We start from the raw sequence: 20,564 nt of genomic DNA, 5'->3' as shown, positions 1-20,564 counted from the left end.
AAAACCTGTGCTACAACCAACTTATTCATCATTATCATTTTCCTCTTCATCCTCTTCATCTTCCTCCTCTTCATCTTTTTCTTGTTTATTTTTCAGCCTTGACGACTCCCTTTTTTAGCCCATCAGGCTCTCCTGTAGCTTGGTATGCAGCAGTCTCCTTTTTGTACCTTTCTTCAGCTTAGCAGCTTTCTTCATAAAGCTGCTTGTCATCCGCTGCAGAGTGATTGCACATCTCTCCCCATTTCTTCACAACATCACCAATGGATAGGCTGGGATGCTGATTTGGGGGTGATACTCAGAGCAAAATAAGAAAAAAGCCAGAAGACTCCTCTTGGGGGCATTTGTGATCCTTGAATTTCTCTTGGTTTCCCGTTTAGGAGAGATACCAGTTTTCATTTTTCTTTCCTCATGGGCCTTATCCACCTTTACCATGTCTTCAGTTTTTTTTTTTTTTTCTTTTCTTTCTTCTTTTTTTTAAAAAAAAAGATTTTATTTATTGTAGAGAGAGAGAAAGAGAGTGCATGTACAAGTAGGGGGAGGTATGCAGGGGGGGAAGAATCTCAAGCAGACTCTATGCTGAGTGCAGAGCCTGATTTGGGGGTCAATCTCTTGACATTGAGATCATGACCGGAGCTGAAACCAAGAGTAGGACACTTAACTGAGTCACCAGGGTGCCCCATTTTTTTTTTCTTTTCCTCTCTGAGCACTTCTTAGAACTCTGAGAAGTTAACTGAAGCATCTGGATGCTTCTTCTTGTGCTTCTCCTGGAAAGTTTGCAGGAGGAATGGATATGATGAAATTTTGCAAAAAAAAAAAAAGAAATTTTGCCCCTTAGCTTCATGTGGTCTTCTTCCCCCATGTTTACTTATTCTTCTTCAGTGAGGCACAGAGTCACCCACTGCCTGTCTGGCTCTCTCTCACTCACCCCTGACCTGTCTTTGTGGAGCTCGGTGTACTACAATGACTGTCTATGAATTCTTCTTTAAATGTTTGGTAGAATTCAGGGATCCCTGGGTGGCTCAGTGATTTAGCGCTGCCTTCAGCTCAGGGCACGATCCTGGAGTCCCGGGATCGAGTGCCGCATCAGGCTCCCTACATGGAGCCTGCTTCCCCCTCTGCCTGTGTCTCTGCCTCTCTCCCTCTCTGTCTCTCATGAATAAATAAATAAAATCTTTTAAAAAAAAAATGTTTGGTAGAATTCACCAGTAAGGTCATATGGTTCTGGACTTTTCTTTGTTGGGAGATTTTTGATTACTGCTTCAATCTCCTTAATAGAAATTGGTCTGTTCAGATTTTCTACTTACTATTAGAAATTGGTAAACTGTATTTCTAGGAATTTATCCATCTCTATATAATCTAATATAATGACCTGTAATTTTTTACAGTCATTTCTTATGATCCTTAGTATTTCTGTATTATCAGTTGTAATGACTTCTCATTTCTAATTTTATTTGAGATTTCTTTTTTTTTCTTTTTTGTCTACCTAAAGCTTTGTCTGTTCTATCTTTACAAAATCTAGCTTTAATTTCATTTATCAGTTACATTGTCTTTTCTCTCTGTTTCATTCATTTCCACTCTAATCTTTGGTATTTCCTTCTTTTTGCCAGCTTCGGGCTTAGTTTCTTTTCTTATTTATAGTTCCTTGGGGGTGTAAGGTTGTTTATTTGGGGTCTTTTTTTCCCCCAATATAGGCTTTTATCACTGTAAACTTTCCTCTTAGAACTGCTTTTGCTCTGATAGATGCTGGTGTGCCCATTAAGAACAGCTTCTTGGGATCCCTGGATGGCGCAGCGTTTTGGCACCTGCCTTTGGCCCAGGGCGCGATCCTGGAGACCCGGGATCGAATCCCACGTCGGGCTCCCGGTGCATGGAGCCTGCTTCTCCCTCTGCCTATGTCTCTGCCTCTCTCTCTCTCTCTCTGTGACTATCATAAATAAATAAATAATTTTAAAAATATATTAAAAAAAAAAGAACTGCTTCTTTGCTCTCTATAGTCCTATGGGTCTCATGGACACAGATCCCATTGGCTCTCAGAACTAGATGTTTTGGGGCCCTATTCCATGGTGGGAGTCTTAAAAGTTGGGACACTAGGTGTGCGTTCTAAACCCTTTGCTCCTCAGGGAGAGGTTGGGAATTTGGAGTTTCCTCCTGAGTGTATGGCTTAGTGCCAGGGATGGGATTTAGGGTAAGAGCATGTCTCAGCCTTCATACCCACTTCAGTGTGGGTTTTTTCTCATCTGCCTGACATGTAGGAGTCACTCAACTAGTTTCTGGATTTCTCTCAGAGAAAATTGTTCCATGTGGAGTTGTGCAATTGGTGTGTCCGTGGAAAGAGGAAGTTCAATAGCCTCCTCTGTCACCATCTTCCTCCCTAGCAGCCCCTTTCTGATTAGTGAACATCAGCAGGAGTTTAAAGTCACAGACTAATGTCACAAGTGGCCAGGTTCTTTACTTAGGCATTAGGGTTCCTTCAAAAATGTAGTAGGTTTCTGTTGTGTTTACGGTTGCAATTCCTTGCCTGGAAATGCTACAGGCCTTGATGTTTCTCCTACATCCTGACTTAGCTTTTAGCTTAAAGACTTCTCCCTGAGACCATGTGAAAAAATGACCTCCAGAGGGTAGGTACAGGTCTTTAAGAAACCTCTAGTCAGAGTTCACTGCGTCAGAGAAATCCTACAGAGAGGCACTCTGAGGACGATCTAGACCAGAGCCTGGTCATGGTAATCATATCCCTGCTCAGTCTAGCTTCCATGCCACTACCTGCTTCTATATAAGAGTTCCAAACCTGATTTTCCCACCTGCAGTGGAAAAAGTTAAACTTGAATTGTAATCTATAGACCGAAAGTGCCTCTTTTTGCCAATCTGTGTTTTCATCCTTTTCCCTAGGCCTGCCTCCTTACCTAGGTAGAGTAAAGGAAGAAGGTGCCTTGGTGGCCTCATTCTACAAGTTTCTTTTTGGAAGATACCATAGGAACAGCATTATGGGTATTTTGTTTTACACAAATAAGTGCATGCTTTGCACTACGCACACATACACACACATGCAGCCCCAGTTGAGTTACCTGTTAGTTCTCTTCTAGGAACTAGCCTCTTTCTCTAGTCAGTTTATTTTTATTTATTTATTTATTTATTTTTTAAAGATTTTATTTATTTATTCATGAGAGACACAGAGACACAGGTAGAGGGAGAAGCAGGCTCCATGCAGGGAGCCTGACGTAGGACTTAATCCCGGGACTCCAGGATCACGCCCTCGGCCAAAGGCAGGCGCTAAACTGCTGAGCCACCCAGGGATCCCCCTCTTTAGTCAGTTTAAAAACACACAGTTTAAAAACACATTTTGCTTCAGCTTGGCTCTTCCATTGTCCTGAGGAGGAAACCCAATATCTGAAATTTTCCTAACATGGAAAATTTGGAAAACATGAAAAATTTCCTTTAACAGGAGAAGGTATATAGTCGGTGTTCAAGGTAAGTCTAGACATGGTTTTAGGTAGATACTTTCCCAAATTTCTTGCCCAGGTAATTAATACATACTTTCATTCAACCTGTTTCCTATTATAAAGTTAGATACGTAAAACCGACTCTTACTGCCACATTCAGTGTCTCATAATAGAAAAAACAAGGTATTCATACCCTCAGGATATGCAAATAGTTTCCAAGGGAATCTTGGTCACCAAGAGTTTTAAGGGAGTCAGTTTCCAGATTCTGTTGCATATATGTTTTCCGAAATCAATAGCCCTGGTTATTTTGCTGATTCGTATTTTTCACAATTGCCTTTCTTCTACTTTGGTAAAAAAAGACAGTCTCTCCTCCCCGCTCCCCCTTCCCCACTGCCCCTAGTCCTGCTCTTATTTTAGCACATTGCTTCACACTATAAAATCATTTTGGGTTCCAAATAGAGGGACATTCCAGATATTATGTTGATATTGATGTTAACAGATTGAATCTTATGACCAAATCACAAAGCCCTTTGCAAATTATGTAGTTTCTAGTTCTTTGTTTTCAGCAGCTGGTAGATTGGTAAAAATACTCCATAATCTAAAAATCATTGTGTGATTTTTGGCATAAATCTCTGAAGGAGTTTGATAATCTAATGGCTGCTCTAACCAAATTTCTTTTTGTTTCCGCACACCAATTTATGCGAACAAGGTTTCCAAGCACTGAAAAAAATAAAATTTAAAAAGTATGAATAGAATCGGTGCTAAAGGGTAATACGCATCAATGGCTACATCAACTAGTTTCAGGGAACGGTTGTTTATGGTGCCATTCCTAATAAAATGTTATTATTTTATGTTTAGAACTATCAAAATATGTTTATGCTAGTTTCATTAATTAAATACTAATGATAATTTTTCAGACCTTAAAAACTGTTATCAAGTAACAGTAGTTATCAGTGTTGACTGACCAATAAATTCATCGGAATACTTTATTAATTCTAGTCTTCTGATCATAGAAACTTAAGAAAATTAGACAGATAGATAGATAAGACACATTGTGCAGAGGAATATGGCAAGGTTACTAATAAAAGGCTTTCAAACATAAAAAAAATATTACATTAGGTTAAACTTCTATGAAACAGTGATATTGGAAATTCAAAGAGTTCGAAGAGAAAAATAAGCCAGGTAAATTTTCAGCTGTTAAAGAAATGCTTTCTTCATTGTGTTTTGTTTTGTTTTGTTTTTAAATGTATTGATGGTGGATATCAAATCAGTGATGATATTTGGATTCCAATGTGTATATTTAAGAGAGTGGTGTCATGATTTTATTCTAAAATACTAATATATACAACTTATAGAAAACTGATATTTTGTAAATATTTAAATAATTATGGTGAAAAGTTTTAGATTTCTCCCTAAAATATGTGAGGAGGATATATTCATAACTGCATCAGATAACATTTACGCAAAAATAATTGAAGACCAGTGCTGTATAGAATGCTTTCAGGAAGAAGTAATGGAATGTTCTACAAATAAATGGTATAATGTTCTACAAATTGCAGTTTAGTTTACTGACATTACCAGAAGTGTGAAACTATAGGCAGTTCCAGGGCCATCGAGAGGGCAGTACAGTGTCTGCCACAACATCCTTTAAGGAATCCTTGGTGTTTTCCACAGAAGTGCCACCAGCCATTCCCTGTATGTTCTATATTCTCCCTTTGGGTTTTTATTTCTACTTGATTATATTATTTATCACATTGTTCTCTAGAATATTGGTACTATATACATGCTTCATTCACCTTAATATGGATCATGAGTTTGCCAAGGTTGGAGACTTTGTCTTGTTCTTTAAGTTTCTTACAATACACAGCACAATACCTTATGCATCAAATCCTAGGCTCTGGGGTCAAGGTTATCCAGTTCCACTACTGGCTAGTGATAGAAAGACACATCCCCTTCCTGACACTTGCATAAAAACACAGGGAGATCACAGACTAACCATGGTTTTTTGCAATCTCAACTGCAGTTTACCTCAAAACTGTATTGACAGACTTGAAAGAATGGCTAGAAATGGTCATTAAATTACAACATTAAGCAACTCCTAATTGGGAGTAAGCAACAAGTACTACTTTCATTCAGTTAAACTGTGATTCTTCTAAGTCAGTATGTGTTTTGCTTTAGAAGGTCACCTCAAAAACAGTCTGATACCACAGTACTTAATTTTACCGCAGAGAATTTCAGGCCTCAGAGCAGATTCTAATGAGAGAGGGAAAAAGTATTTTACAGGGTCCAACACAATAATGTTTAGGAATTTCAGTTTTGAAACCATGATTGTTTTAATAAAATAATACTTAACATTGTACCGGTCATATATTTATTTTTGTATGATCGTATATGATCATATATATGTTGCATATATAGTCCAGTTGTTAATATATGCTAGGTCTGTTTTAATAGAAAATATTTAGCCCAGGTAAGTGAAATATTCATTAAAATGATTATAGAAGAAAAAAAAATAAAAAAAAAATAAAATGATTATAGAAGGTACACAAAAAGTGACAAGAACCTCAATCCAACTAAAGCAGAGAAATCTGTATCTAATTTCTGAGAAGAAATAACAATGTTAAGTTTTGAAATTCACATTTAATTACTCTGTTGACTTTCTGAAAATACAAATATTAAAATGCAGAAAATAAAATTAACATATAACTACGTATTCTTTAAAAATATGGAAGGCTTCATTTTTGCAGTTACTTTGTATTCACTCTACTTCCTTTTCTGTACTAACCCTAAATGGTTCCAGGATTTTTTCCTTTCTCCTAATCCCTTATGAGATAACTCTTTAAATTGAGTCAATACAATATATTAACTGACTTTTTAAAATGATATTTATATTTACTTTTATTTCATTTTAAAGTATAGGACATTTACCTGAACCATTATATGTAAATCAAAACTAATTTTAAATGCAAGTGAGTAACTACCTATAATCCTATGATGAATTCCTTTATAAAGCAAATATTTACACTTTATTTTATCTTTTGTATAAATATCGAGTTTGCTGAAAGCAAGATTTGCCTAGATTAAAGGTTCGTTCATTGGGAATACTTTCATACTTTGAAATTTAGCATCTATTGCTTTATAGTAAAAGTGGCTTTAACTTCCGATTGAGATAAATAAAATATACCAGATCAATTTCTCCTCTGATTTATTGTGATTTCCTTGGGAAGTCATTTTAGCTTACATGTGTCTTAATTTTTAGCTATGGAATGAGGATAAGAATAGTTCTTCTTTATGTTAAGACATTTTTACAAGTTACTTATACAAAATACAGAAAAATTATTAAACTAGGTATAAAACATTTTAGGATGATGATGGTCCTGATGATAATGCTTTACTTGGACAACATGTATTTTTCAGAGTAATTTCATATGCACCACTCTCTTCAGTGTTTTTGCTGCTTCTCTGAAACAGTTATAACATCCCTTTTTATAGACATTTGACTTTTGGAAAGTCACAAACCCAAATTAACTCAACCAAAAGTTAATTAAAAAACAACAACAACAACAACAACCATGTACTCAACACCTATTGTGTATGATAAATGTTAAAACTGTTGGGGGAACCTGTAAATATTATGCATGAACACTGGTGTATCCACTGACATTTAGGAATAAATAGGTAGTTATTACAAAAATTCACGGAATAAAAGTTCACATGTTACTCTATTCCACCATGTACTATAGGAGAAGAAAATTACTTATTTCTTTTTTTTTTTAATTTTTTTTTTAAACATTTTTTTTTAATTTTTATTTATTTATGATAGTTACACAGAGAGAGAGAGAGAGAGGCGCAGAGACACAGGCAGAGGGAGAAGCAGGCTCCATGCACCGGGAGCCCGACGTGGGATTCGATCCCGGGTCTCCAGGATCGCGCCCTGGGCCAAAGGCAGGCGCCAAACCGCTTCGCCACCCAGGGATCCCGAAAATTACTTATTTCAAACACCTATTCTTTGCCAGGTTCTTACTTTTGTTTAAGCTTCCCAATACTGTAAGAGAAGAGAGGTAGGATTAATTAGATTGCATAGATGAAGAAGAAGCCAAATGTAATGGGAAAACTCAGATTTGTCCCTCCTGCTTTTTCCTCTCCTGTATGTCTTTAACACTCGTACAGAACACTTTATTTCTGACACTGGCTTTTCCTCATGACAAGAGAGGACACCAGCTGGCTGTCCTACTTCCACTCAGTTTTGACACTAGTACCCAGACATAGCATCAGATTGTACAAGTTAAGAGTTGAGTCCTGCGAGACTGTCCTGCCCCCTAGCCCTCCACATCTCCAGATGCCCTGGGAAGCCCAGGCTGTTACTCGTGCTTCTGACCCACCAGATACAAACTGGAGGTTCCAACAGCTGCTTCCAACTCACAACACCAATTGCAAGTCCACGTGGTTACTTGTATTTCTGACTGACTGGCTATAAGTCAGTGGTCCCCACAACACCCTCCTTGGGTTTATTTAATTTGCTCACAGAATTCAGAGAAATGTTTTACTTACCAGGTTACCAGTTTATTATAAAAGAATATACCTCAGGAACAGCCAGGTGGAAGAGATGCATAAGACCAGGTATGGGAGAAGGGGTTGTGGGCTTTCAAGTCCTCTCCAGGTACGCCACTGTCCCCACATCTTCATCTGTTCCCCTATCTGGAAACTTTTTGAACTTCGCCGTTTTGAATTTTTATGGAGGCTCTATGACAAAGGCCTGATTGATTAAATCATTGGCGCTGGGGATTGATTCAGCCTCCAGCCCTCTACGCTCCCTAGCTGTCAAGGATTAGGACTGAAAAATCCAACCCCCTAATCACAAAGTTGGTGCCCCTGGCAACTAGCTCACATCCTTAAGTAGTGTCCAAAAGCCACTTCATTAACATAACAAACAATAACATAACACAACAATCTGTGACTCAACAGTTAGGAAATTCCAAGGGCCTTGGGAGCCAGAGCCAGGAACCATGGAAGAGGATGAGATACATTTTGATCATCTGAGTAACCAAATACATAATATTCCTATAAATAAATCGCAGTATTGCACCAGCGTTCAGAAAATAAAAGTAATTTGTCTCAGTTCACCTAACTAGTAAGTGCCAGAGCCTGTATTCAAACTTAGATCTTTCTGATTCTAAAATCCATGATTTAGCATCCACACCAGGCTTTACTTCCTGGGTTTACATTTGCAGTTTAGTACATGAAGTGAAGGCTCTCTTGAGCATAATTTGAGCATAGTTTTAGAATGACTTTTTGTTTTGTAGAAAAAATTAATGAGGAATATCTTTACATCCTGGTCATCTGGTCCACAGGTCATGAGAACCCAAAATAATCTTAAAGACCACCTAAGCCAGTGCTGTTATTCTTCTCATTTCATAGGATAATATGGTGCTTCCAGTTGTTAAAACTCCGCCATATATCTCAAGTCATCCATTTATCCATCCATTCAGAAAATATCTGTGAGGTCCTACTGTGTGCTAGGTGCTAGATCTACAATAATGAACAAGACAGACAGCATCACTGTTCTCATGGCACAGCCTACTGGGAAAATAGACATTCATCAGTAAGCACGCACGTAAATGTGTACTTACATACACACTAATGCATTATTATACAGTGAGCTAAAAGTACTCTAAAAGAGAACTTTTTTAAATAAAGATTTATTTATTTATTTATTTGACAGAAAGAGCATGAGTGGAAGGGGCAGAGGGGAAGGGAGAGAATCTCAAGCAGAGAAGGAAGGAGTATTCAGTGAGATAGGAGCAAGGTAGGCAAGGACTGCCTGGTGGGCCATTTAGGGATTTTTTTTCTCCTAAAAGCTGTGGAAAGCCACTTCAGACTTCAGTTTGCTTTTGTTTATTTTTTGTTTGCTTGAGGCAAGGGTGTGAATAACGAAATACTCAAAAATTTAACTTTGAAGCATCACTCTAGCTCTGCAGTATGATAAATGGTTTAAAGCTAGTAGGTACAAGAAAAGTTGTAACTTGCTGATGACTTGAATATGAAAGAAAAAGGTGTCCAAGCTGAATTTAGTTGTCCACTGGAAGATTGGTGCTGCCGTTTACTGGGCTAGTGCACTAGCTAGATGAAGACTTAGTTTGTAACAAAAAGAATATTTGAGGTTTTTACATATTTATTTCAAAAATATAGTAAGCCCAAGGGCATCTGCGTGGCTCAGTCAGTTAAGTGTCCAACTTTGGATCTCAACTCAGGTCATGATCTCAGGGTCATGAAATTGAGCCCCACATTGGGCCTCACTCTGAGCATGGAGCCTGGTTAAGATTCTCTCCCTCCCTGTCCATCTGCCCTTCCCAACCCCCACTCCCACGTACACATGCATGTGTGCACATGCACACCCTGTCTCTCTCTCTAAAAAAGAAATTATATATATATATATATATATATACACATATATATATGTAGTAAGCCCATGACATGTTAATATAAATAGCATATTTTAATGAAAATTAATGATCTTTTTAGCCCAAAAAATTAGTGAGAATGTGCCATTGTTTGCACAAATCACTTTAATGTCTGGCCTAATAGATGACAGCTTAGATTCATTGCTGCTTCCACTTTCAGCCTGGGGATGAGATGCTATTTTGGTTGAAGCATATGAAGAAAATCCAGCCTCACACAGATAAGTAGTTGGAAAAGGAAGAAATACTTTGATAGCCTTTCCATTTCAGATGATTATGGATATTCTCTGATACTACACTAAAATACAGAGTGGTTGTTTCTCAAAAGTTAATTTAAATGTGTAATCTGAAAACATATCAATGATTTTTTTTTGTTCTATTAAATCCTTTGTTCTATCTTGAGCTCTGAATGGATCACTTACACATCATGATTTAGTACATCATACATTGGTCACATAAAGGCACAATCTGTTGCAGGGGGGAAATATAGTAGTCAAATTATCTAGGTAACTGCAGCAAATAATTTGTTTCTAGTTGGTAATTAATCCAGATGTCATTAACAGATACCAAAAGTGTCTATTCCACATCAAGGTAGAATGTGACCTGCCAAGGAGCATCACTGTCTATAAGCTTGAAAAGTGTGCCAGTAAGAGCATAGATAAATCCTATTAATGTAGAGCCTGTTTATTCCCAGGTGTTAGAACACAGAGGCTAGAGATTACATAGAAGTCTTAGGAAATCTGCCCTTTTAATGTAAGTGTCTTGTCCTTCTGCAGTATGGTAGGGTGAATGCATACCGCAGGCAAATAGCCTAATGTCTACACCTCATTTCTGCACCTGGAACACGAGAATAGCCTTGTAAGGTTTTCATGAAGATAGAAAATCATACATGTCATATGTCAAAAGAGTGCTTGGTAAATAGAAGTACTCAATATTATTGTTCTTGACGAAACAAATAGCGTTAATAATAATAGTGGTATCATTCTCTGTAGGCTTTTAGTGCTTTATTTGCCACAGTGTTTCTCTCAAGTTCATATTCCTTGATGTTTATGAATAGTTTGGGTCCAGAAGACTGCCAAAGGGCTGGGCACACAGCTAATCACAACTCCCGTTGAAAAGGTATCTGCAGATAGGTCCCTACCGGGGATCCAAGGAGCAGCCGAAGCAACGTGGGTGGGCCATGCAGGGCAAGGGAACGTGTCAACTGGGCAGCAACTTGTATATTTTGAACATTGTCAAACTTGTTCTCAGCCAGACCCCAAGTTGTCATAATGAAAGGAACAGGTTCAAGCAAGGTACCATCAGCTGATGCTCCAGAATTCACATCAGGGGCTTTGTGTGATTGTTCCGGGGGGCATAGCCAAAGGATATACTATTCTGGTATTTTTAATGTTTTTTAAAACTCCAGCAATCCAAAGGTCATAATTTGTTGTAACGATGCTATAATTAAGTTGTGGTAAATGATAGCATTTGAAGATTTTGTAACCAGAATTGATTCATAAAATGAATACAGTCCCAGCAGTTTATGTTAACATAATTAAATGGAAATGTAATTCTAACTGAGTTTGCTTATTAAATTGAAAATTACTGGGTTATGAGCACTCTTACAATTCTGTCAAAATTGGTGTAAGTCTAGAATTACATGAAATATCCATTAAAATAAGGCATATTTAAGGCTGTGTTGCTGGTGGCAAATACATTTCTTAAAGCACATGCAGGCAGATCGTGTGAAAGCGTGTGCTTTTCGTTAGGCTCATGCTAACTCGTTTTCTCTTTCCTCTGCAGCCATTGGTTTAGCCCTGGCGCTAGGACAGAGCATGGCCAGGTAAGGAACATTCTAATCCAAAAGGAAGTTGCTTAGTCTCTTTCAAATATTTAACTATCTTCCTTCAAGGTAGCAGATTAGCTTTATGTGAAAAGATATAAATCCCAGCTTATTTAAAAAGAAGATTTCCCAGTACTTCACACACTGATGAAATGAATCATCCTCGGTGACCGTCAGAATGCTCCCTTACCACCACCCTCCTCAGTCACTTTCTGCCACGGAAAGACTCTGGGATTCACTTGTTCATGGGACTTCATCATTCACCTTTGTTTTTCACAAAATTAAAGTATCAACATGGTACATATGCTGAAAAACAATGCATTTGTATTAGACATGAAGGTCAGCCAGCAAGAGAATATTGTTATTTTTTAAGTTTAGAAGATGGTAATACTTTCTTACAAGTTTATGTTATATTTTTCCATGAGGTTTTTGGCTTGGGTTTTTTTTTTTTTCTTTTTTTTTATTGCTCACTAGTATACATGGCAGCACGATGGTTAGTCGCCTTAACAAGAACTGGACATTCATTTCAGTGAACTTGACATATAAAAAAAGTTCTTCCTTTCTTTTTCCTTTGAAGGTATTAGTTGTCTGTCTGCACCATGCTATGGTAATTTAGGGCTTAAACTTTTGATAGATTTAAAGCATATGCATTTTAGACTTGGCATCCTTGTTGATTTTTTTCATTATGAACTATAAAAGTTATTTTTTAAGTGGGTCAAAAATACAATATGTCAGAAATACCTTTAAATACATGAAAATGAAACCTCACATCCACAGGGATCATTTTCTGAGAAGGGCAGGTAGGTAGGGAAGTAGGGAAAGAAGAGGTTGTACTTGATAATTGGTAACATTAATATATTCATGGTATTTTATTTCTTAAGCTGAGCCACAGTTGGTTGTATATACCATCATTCCTTTTACTTATAAAAGGAAGGTGCTAAATACTTCATTATAAACTATACTAATTTCTTAACACACATGAGCCTAGGCAAAGAAAAATATCATGTAAATTCAGTTTTAATGGTATTTTGCAAACTTGCCCTTTTCCATAAGAGTGATTATCTTCTTTAAAGATACTCGTACATTAATAATGTAATATGAACCACTATTTCTAAAGATTTGGAAAGTAACCAGACTAAGTTTCATCTGTGGTATGTTTATCTTCTTATTCAGAATGTAAGAATCAGACTTTCTGCTTTCCCAAAAGGTTCATGTCTATGTATAATGCTTACAAGAAGATCCTGCTTCTGGGTAATGTCATATCAGGATATAGATTATCCCAAAATACATTTTTTTAAAGCTCTTTTTCTACCCTTTAGAAATGCTAAAGTAATGTTATGTTATAAAGTTGTGATTTAGATCACAGTATAACTGGATGCTTCCAGCCAAGCTGTCTTCCTGCAGTTAAAAATCAACTAACGCTAATATCATATAGAGAAGAAAGTTGACCAATTCTTTTTTGTTTTTTAATTTTTAAGATCATTTTGACCAATTTTTGAATTGGCTGTTGTTTAAACTTTGATACGTGATTCCAGATTTCTGTCTCGAATGTAGATCATTAATTGATGAGTACAGTTGATTCTTGTTGTGGGCAGTAGCTACGTTCTCTAAAGTCCATGTGAACAGTAAAGTAGCAAATGCTGAGACACTGCTCCTCAGGAAATATAAAGTTAGGTTCTTGAGAGGTCACCACGTTTTCATTTACTGATCGATCAATACATATTCTTGTTTGATGTATGTTTATGTTTAATGATACCTTAATATATATCATTGATTCTTAATACCTGAAGGAAGCTTACTTAATGCCCATATTTCCTCTGGAAGGTCCCTGACAGCCTTGCACTTAGGAACACTTGACAGCACTTCAGGCTATTACTTGGGGACCATTTTAAATGATAGAATCAAAAACAAGAACACAAAAATGGGGAAAATGCAGCACTATACAGACTGCAAAAAAAAAAAAAAAAAAAAAAAAAGATACTTGTTTACACCGTGAGAGCTGAAACAAGCAAAGCATGGACTTCCCAGGCCTCAGCTGAGAACGTGTGAAACAGCAGACCCAAATTTTTACCACCCTGCACATGTCGATGAAGGACTGCAAAAGTGTCAGAAGTATTGATGCTGGCATTACAAATAAATTTTAGCAGATAGGCAAATTTGTAAATATGGAACGAATACTGAGGAATGTCTGTTCCTCTGTGTACATGTACAAACCACACATACAGACCACTTCTATTTTGAGGGAGAAAAATTTAATTCCACTCAAATCTAACTCTAGCACAGTAAACCTTGCTGAATAGATCTCAGTGCAAGTGATGAAATTCAAAATGGTGAAGAAGTGTAAAATCCTTCACTATGTTGTTGAATGAATGACTGTTAGCGTGCATGATCACCTTTCATTTTTCCCATACCCACCTAGCAACATAAAGAAACGATGACATTAACCCCACTTTTTTTTTTGGAAAGCCCATGCCTTTCTACCTCCCCTGTCTTAGAGTTCCTCTTTCTGTTCTTTAGTGCTAAATCCCATATCCACGGACACCAGGGGTATTTCTCACTCTTATACTACATATTCAGTAAATAACTGTTATCCATCAGCCTCTATCCATAAGGTACTCGCTAGCTTTACAGAAGAAAGTATTTAGAAAAACTACATGGTGGTGGTTGTTATCTGGGGCAGGAAGGCAATAATGATAGTAGGTTATGAAATGTTTGAGAAAACCACAGAGAGGGCAGTTACAAAGGCCTCAAAAGAGAAATAAAGCCAGTTCAGAAGTGGAAGGAAGAAGAAAGCTATATGAAGATTTTTTTTTTTTCTGGTCTTACTGAATTCTAATTTTTCCTCTTTGAACATCAAATGGTTTGACATTTTGACCAAATTTACAAGTATCTTAAGGTGTCATAGATCACAGTTTAGATAGTACTTAGTTTTCCTTTCAGGGTGAGGACACTGAGAGCCCATGTGTAAGGAGACCTGAAACTCTTTTGTAGGCATTTGAGAAATTTCTGAGAAGTGGCCACTAACAGAAACAGTCCTAAGTGAACACCTCTGAATATCAGGTGGTAAAGACAGGATTACTGTGGAAGAATTCTTCTCTTGGCTTCTTCCCTTGTGTTATGGATTCGAAACATTTACTAATCTTGTAAAAATATTATGAAGAGCTGTAGAAATTCCCAGCTCCCTTTTCAATAGTAAGAACCATTATCCACAAGGAACACTTCTCTTCCTGATTTAACTACGTAGATTTAAAAATTGTGAACTATTTGTAAACCTCACATTGCGCTAGGTTTTGTGTTTATGAAGTTTAATGTAATTCTTATGTGAGTCATTTTTTAATATACATCTGCAGGTCACTAATCAGGGAATTGTGTCTCCATCTGGCCTAAGTCCAGCAATCTGAAAGTTGGAAGGTAAGAAGCACTTCGCACCATATTCAGAAGTTCTGTTATTAATCAGAGTTGACATGGTTGAGTCAGAATCCTGAAAGTTGACCTCACTTGTGACACGGATAGTAGGCCAAGGAATGAGAAGAATTATCAGTAAGAAGAGTGAGGAATGTCTCAAAACCTGATAAGCTACTCTTGCTTCTTAGAGCAGAGCTCAAGAACGCTTGTGTCTTTGACCATGAACTCATGACCTGATTTGGCCCCCTACCCCACCCCGACCCTGCCGTCCTTTTTCTTGTTCTTTGGGCCATAGCAGAAATGTGTTGAGAATCTTTCAAATACAATATATGTTTTCTATTCTAATAACATTCTGGATTAATTTTTTTTCATCTTTGCCCCTTACAAGGCCTAGCCTCCCATGTTAACGTACTGGATTCATGACCTTAGATCTGAGTTTGTATTTTTTTATCTGGGTTTGATTTTAAATTTGCAAAGGTGCACCTAGATTTATACTTTTATTGATAAGGTGAGAAAATTTGTGATGGCTTTTTAATATAAAAGCATTGCATTTCATAATTCAGGTATTTGTCTCCTTTTATACATAAAGTCCATCAAAACTGTAAATTTGAGGAAGAGAAGAAATTCTCATATGAATCTCATAGAAGGAGCTCTAACAGAGTTCAGAGAAGGTGCTGTCTCATTTAAGTTGATCCAAATGGTGGCCTCTCAGAACTATTCACATCTCTAAGTAGGTAGAGCCTAATATTTATTTTGGTCATTACAGTTGCATTTTCAAAACTAAACTATAGAATTCTTATCTCATAAAGTTGTGTTTGGGATTTTGAGTTCTTTGCTGTAACTGTCTTAACAAACTGCAGAAACAGCGTTCACGTATCTGTCTTTTATCTTAAAATTAGAAAAGTTAGTTAACCACTACTATTAATTTCATGTGGACATAGAGATTTTATCGTCTCACCTCTGGCTATCTGTGTCACAAATGTTGGTTTGTATATATATTTTTTAAAAGGCACTAGACTTAGAAATGCCAAAGTAATTAATTATTTTTATTTTCAGAAACAATTTCGTTTTCATGGTACGAAGTGTTTCTAAATTGAAACACTTTCAGATTAATGGACTTAAGATAAATGGTTGCCATTTTCTATATGTAGTGATAATGAGATAGAGCGTCAGCTACCTATCAGATACTAAATCTCACTCCCTATTTCTTTATCACATTATTCAATCATTCATTCATTCAACAAATAGTTATTGAGCACTAAAGCTGTATCAGACATTGTGCTGGATCTTGGAGCAAGTAGAATGAATAATTGAAGCAAAGGGCCAAAGGTGAGCGAGAATGTGGTACACACCCCAAACTAAAAAGTTCAATATGGTGGGGATATGTAATTTAGAAAGAAGGGCATTAGTGACCATTACCAGAGGGAGGGGTGGGTGTAAGGATGGTGAAATAGGCGCAGAGGAATAACAGTGGAATTATCACGATGAGCACTAAGTAATGTATAGAATTGCCTAATCACTATTTTATACACCAAAAACTAATATAGCTTGCATGTTAACTTTACTGGGATTAAAATTTTTGAAAAAGAAGAAGAGGAAGTAGGAAAGTTAGTTAGGTTGGGGATAGGAGGAAGCATAGTAAATTAGGAGTTTAGAAATGTAATCAAATTATGAAGGGCCATGAAAGCCTTGTACAAGATTTGAGGGTTTCTCTGCAGAGAGTAATGGAACCAGATCTAATTTTAGAATTACTGGCGGCAGTGTGGAGAATAGACTGGGTAGGAGTGAGTCTGGAGGCAGGGAGGCCATTGCAAGTAAGAGCAAATGATGGTGTGGACCAGGATGGATTGTAGTAGTGGGGAAAGAATGAAGTAGCTATGCAGGAGAAATTAAGGTACACTTACTTAATTAAGACAGTCCTGGAAAAATACACGACCTAACCACATCCTTGATGATCTAATTAAGTTCTATTCTCCCTCAAAGATGGCCAAATGACACTAATAATTGATTCCAAATAATGTCATTAAATAGTTTAAAGCAGTTTTTTTATCAAAAGGTATTGTTACTGGTAAGACAATACCCACTGACAACCAGGTTCATTAATTATTATCATAATTGTAGTATTTGAACCATTTTGCTCTCCACTTCTTATGTTTTGGTGTTAGTGCTAAGCATTTTCTACGATTTATCTTGTTTAACACTCACAACAACCCTACCAGTGGATAATATTATCTCTATTTTACAGATGGACATGTGGGTTAAATACTTTGCCTAAGACTATCCAGTTTGTGAATGGCAAATCTGTTATTAAAACCTAGTAACTTGGGCAGCCCTAGTGGCGCAGCGGTTTAGAGCTGCCTTCAGCCCTGGGTGTGATCCTGGAGACCCGGGATCGAGTCCCACATCAGGCTCCCTGCATGGAGCCTGCTTCTCCCTCTGCCTGTGTCTCTGCCCCTCTCTCTCTCTCTCTCTCTCTCTGTGTGTGTGTGTGTCTCTCATGAATAAATGAATAAAATCTTTAAAAAAAAAAAAAAAAAAACCTAGTAACTTGTCAGTTCCTGGCACAGCTGGGGTTAGAACCTAGATCTAGCCTGCATTATTACTTTTAAGATTTCTACTTTTTTTAAAGTTAATTTCTAAAAACTGTGCAACTTCTTTTTGGCCCAGTCTTGTGTATAATTATATTTCTGCATAAATAAGATAAGCTACAGTTTGAGCGAACACATAGTATAGAGTATTGACTACTCGGGGTTTTTTTCTTTCCAATTAGTTAGGGTAAAGCAAGTGTGAAAGCAAGTGGATGGTGAGGCATTTTGAGAAAGCGATCAAATATATATACATACTTTCTAATTATATATTTCCAAGCCAATAATTTCATTGAAAACGAATGTTTTAAGTGTGTTCCCTTACCATGTTAGGCCAGAAGATACAGAGAAAATATTAGATCTTTTATGTCAGCATAAATGACAGTCTCAGAAAATTCACAGCTGAATGCAATGGTAGAGGCCATTGACAAGAGAGGTTATATTACTTACCCAAGACTACTCCAGAGAACTAGGATCATAAGTGAGTTCTACACCTTCCAGCTCTGGGCTGTATTTTAAGTGACTACAAGAGCGGTTTCACTGTCAGGACAGCGCTGGATTGCCAACCCTTAAAAACAGTTTTAGTAGCAGTGGCATCTCCAGCAAGAGTAATGGTCTTTGTTTTGAGACAAACCAGTAGGGGAAAAAAAAAAGTGAACAGAAGTGCACAAATGGTGTCCCTTTGAGTGAGAAGAACACACTCTTCTACTTACAAAATAATATAATGAAAATATTTTTGTTTCTACAACTTTGTCTTAACACTTTGTATAGCATCAGCTTCTGAGAGATAACCGAGCTGAAAGAGGACACAAGAAAAACTGTTCTGTGAAAACAGCCAGCAGGTAAGCAATTCAAAACCACTTTTAATTCTGCTCATTAAGTCATGTACCTCTTCTTTCCCCCATACCAGTATGAATGGATGAGTTAGAGTTGAGGTGCCTTTGAAGTTGCCTTCTGAAGAGCCAGTTTGAAATATTTTACACATCGTTGATTAGAATCTGTTTCAGGATTACTAGTAATGAGAAATACCATTTTATTTCTATTTTGAAGAAGCTGGTGAAAAATAAAGAATGAATTTTAAAAAGAAAATTTCTGTTTCTCAGAACGAATACTAGATCAAGATTTATAATAATATTTTAGCTTTTAATTTAAAAAAGTAGAATTAATCTTTCCTCCCCAAACTTAGATGGTACTTAGACCTTATGAGAGAGCAACATGAATATTTATTCTAATAAGATAGAAATGAATCTTTAGAAAATATACTCTTTTTAAGACGTGATTCTAGGTTCTTACTCATTTTATATTGCCAGAAATGTTATTTTTTTTCCTTTAACAGAAAGAATTTGCCTCAGTTGTTTTAGACATATATTTTCAAATGTTGCATGTGGTGTTTCTGAAGACTTGACTTTTATTTAGATGAAAATGGCCATCACAATATTGATCAGAATGACCACCCTGAGATTTATACTTACTCAATTTTTAACAAGACAACTGACCTCAGACCCTCAGACCACTGCATCCCATTGCTTCCCATTGCTACTGTACCAGTCGCTGTGTTTAACCTTCCCAAGCAAGCAGTATTGCTTTAAGGTACAATGTTGGACAACTTAACCTCAACTGAGAACCCACTCGATACCTGAAGAGCCTAATGTAAATCCTATCTATGCAGCCTAGTTTAGACAATCAAAAACTGTCACACATATAAGTCGACCCCCAATGATAGTCAACATAAAACCAATATATTTACTTCTAAGAATGGCAGCTTCTAAAATTAGAGCAATCATCTGTACAAAATGTGTACAGATTATAAATATGGATGAAGGGCACCTGGGTGGCTCAGTCAGTTAAGTTTCTGCCTTTGGCTCAGGTCATAATCCCGGGGTCCTGGGATCAAGTCCCATGTCGGGCTCCGTGTTCCACAGGGAGCCTGCTTCTCCCTCTGCTTCTGCCTCTCTCTCAATCTCTCTCTCTTTCATGAATAAAATAAAAATAAAATATTTGAAAATAATTATGGATGAAATATTTATAGAAATAAAATGAACAAGCAACAGATTGCTATTGGAATTAATCAGGCAAAATTGAATAAAAATCATATAACTGTTTAAAATGAGAAATATGGGCAGCCCTGGTGGCCCAGTGGTTTGGCGCCTGCCTTCGGCCCAGGGCGTGATCCTGGAAACTCCGGGATCCCGGAGTCCCACGTCAGGCTCTCTGCATGGAGCCTGCTTTTCCCTCTGCCTGTGTCTCTGCATCTCTCTCTCTCTCTCTCTCTCTCTTTCTCTCTCTCGCTCTGTCTTTCTCATGAATAAATAAATAAAATCTTTAAAAAATAAATAAAATGAGAAATATGATTGTTAAGAGCTAATTCATGAAATGGAGATATATCCAAAGAAATAGACCAGAATATAGCATAAAAATACAAGGAGATGGAAAAATGTCTAAGATATATTTAATCAGAGTCTTTGATAAGGAATATAGAAGAGCTAAAAAAGTATATTTAATGAGTATTGGCTACGCATTCCCAAAGCTGACTAAAGTTATAAATTCATAGATACACATAGAGAAAGCACAGTGAATACTAAGTAGAATAAATAAAAAGAAATCCACACCTAGTAGTATAGTGTAGTACACCAAAAACAAGAGAAGATCTCAAAAGAATACAGAAAGAAAGGACAAACTGTCTGCAAAGGCATGATCGCTATATATCAGATTTCTCCATGGCAACAAGGAAACCAGAACACAGTAGACTCATCTCCAGATTTCTAGGTGAACATACACTGACAACCTAGAACTGGGCATCTAGAAAAATATCTTTCCTGTATGAAGGTGAACTAAACACATTTTCAGATTTTCA

General features: G+C 36.9%; 1 protein-coding gene and 1 pseudogene across 5 annotated transcripts in view; one reads left to right on the top strand and one right to left on the bottom strand.

Moving 5' to 3' along the window:
- GPATCH2 (G-patch domain containing 2) overlaps nt 1-20,564 on the top strand; it is a 170,405-nt gene that overhangs the window by 107,773 nt on the left and 42,068 nt on the right. For all 5 annotated transcript variants that reach the window (XR_003125662.3, XM_049106947.1, XM_025420987.3 and 2 more), the window contains exons 7-8: nt 11,681-11,720; nt 18,482-18,552. Coding sequence is in view for 4 of the 5 variants with exons in the window: in XM_049106947.1 (XP_048962904.1) it covers nt 11,681-11,720; nt 18,482-18,552 (111 nt within the window). In the remaining variant the exon portion in view is untranslated. The remainder of the gene's footprint in view (nt 1-11,680; nt 11,721-18,481; nt 18,553-20,564) is intronic.
- Nucleotides 22-2,363, bottom strand: LOC125754535 (high mobility group protein B1-like; annotated as a pseudogene).

This window comes from Canis lupus, chromosome 38 (assembly GCF_003254725.2).
Source record: "Canis lupus dingo isolate Sandy chromosome 38, ASM325472v2, whole genome shotgun sequence".
In the NCBI taxonomy this organism is placed as follows: domain Eukaryota; kingdom Metazoa; phylum Chordata; class Mammalia; order Carnivora; family Canidae; genus Canis; species Canis lupus.
The sequence above is the reverse complement of the archived record's forward strand: the minus strand, read 5'-3'. Positions and strand labels throughout refer to the sequence as shown.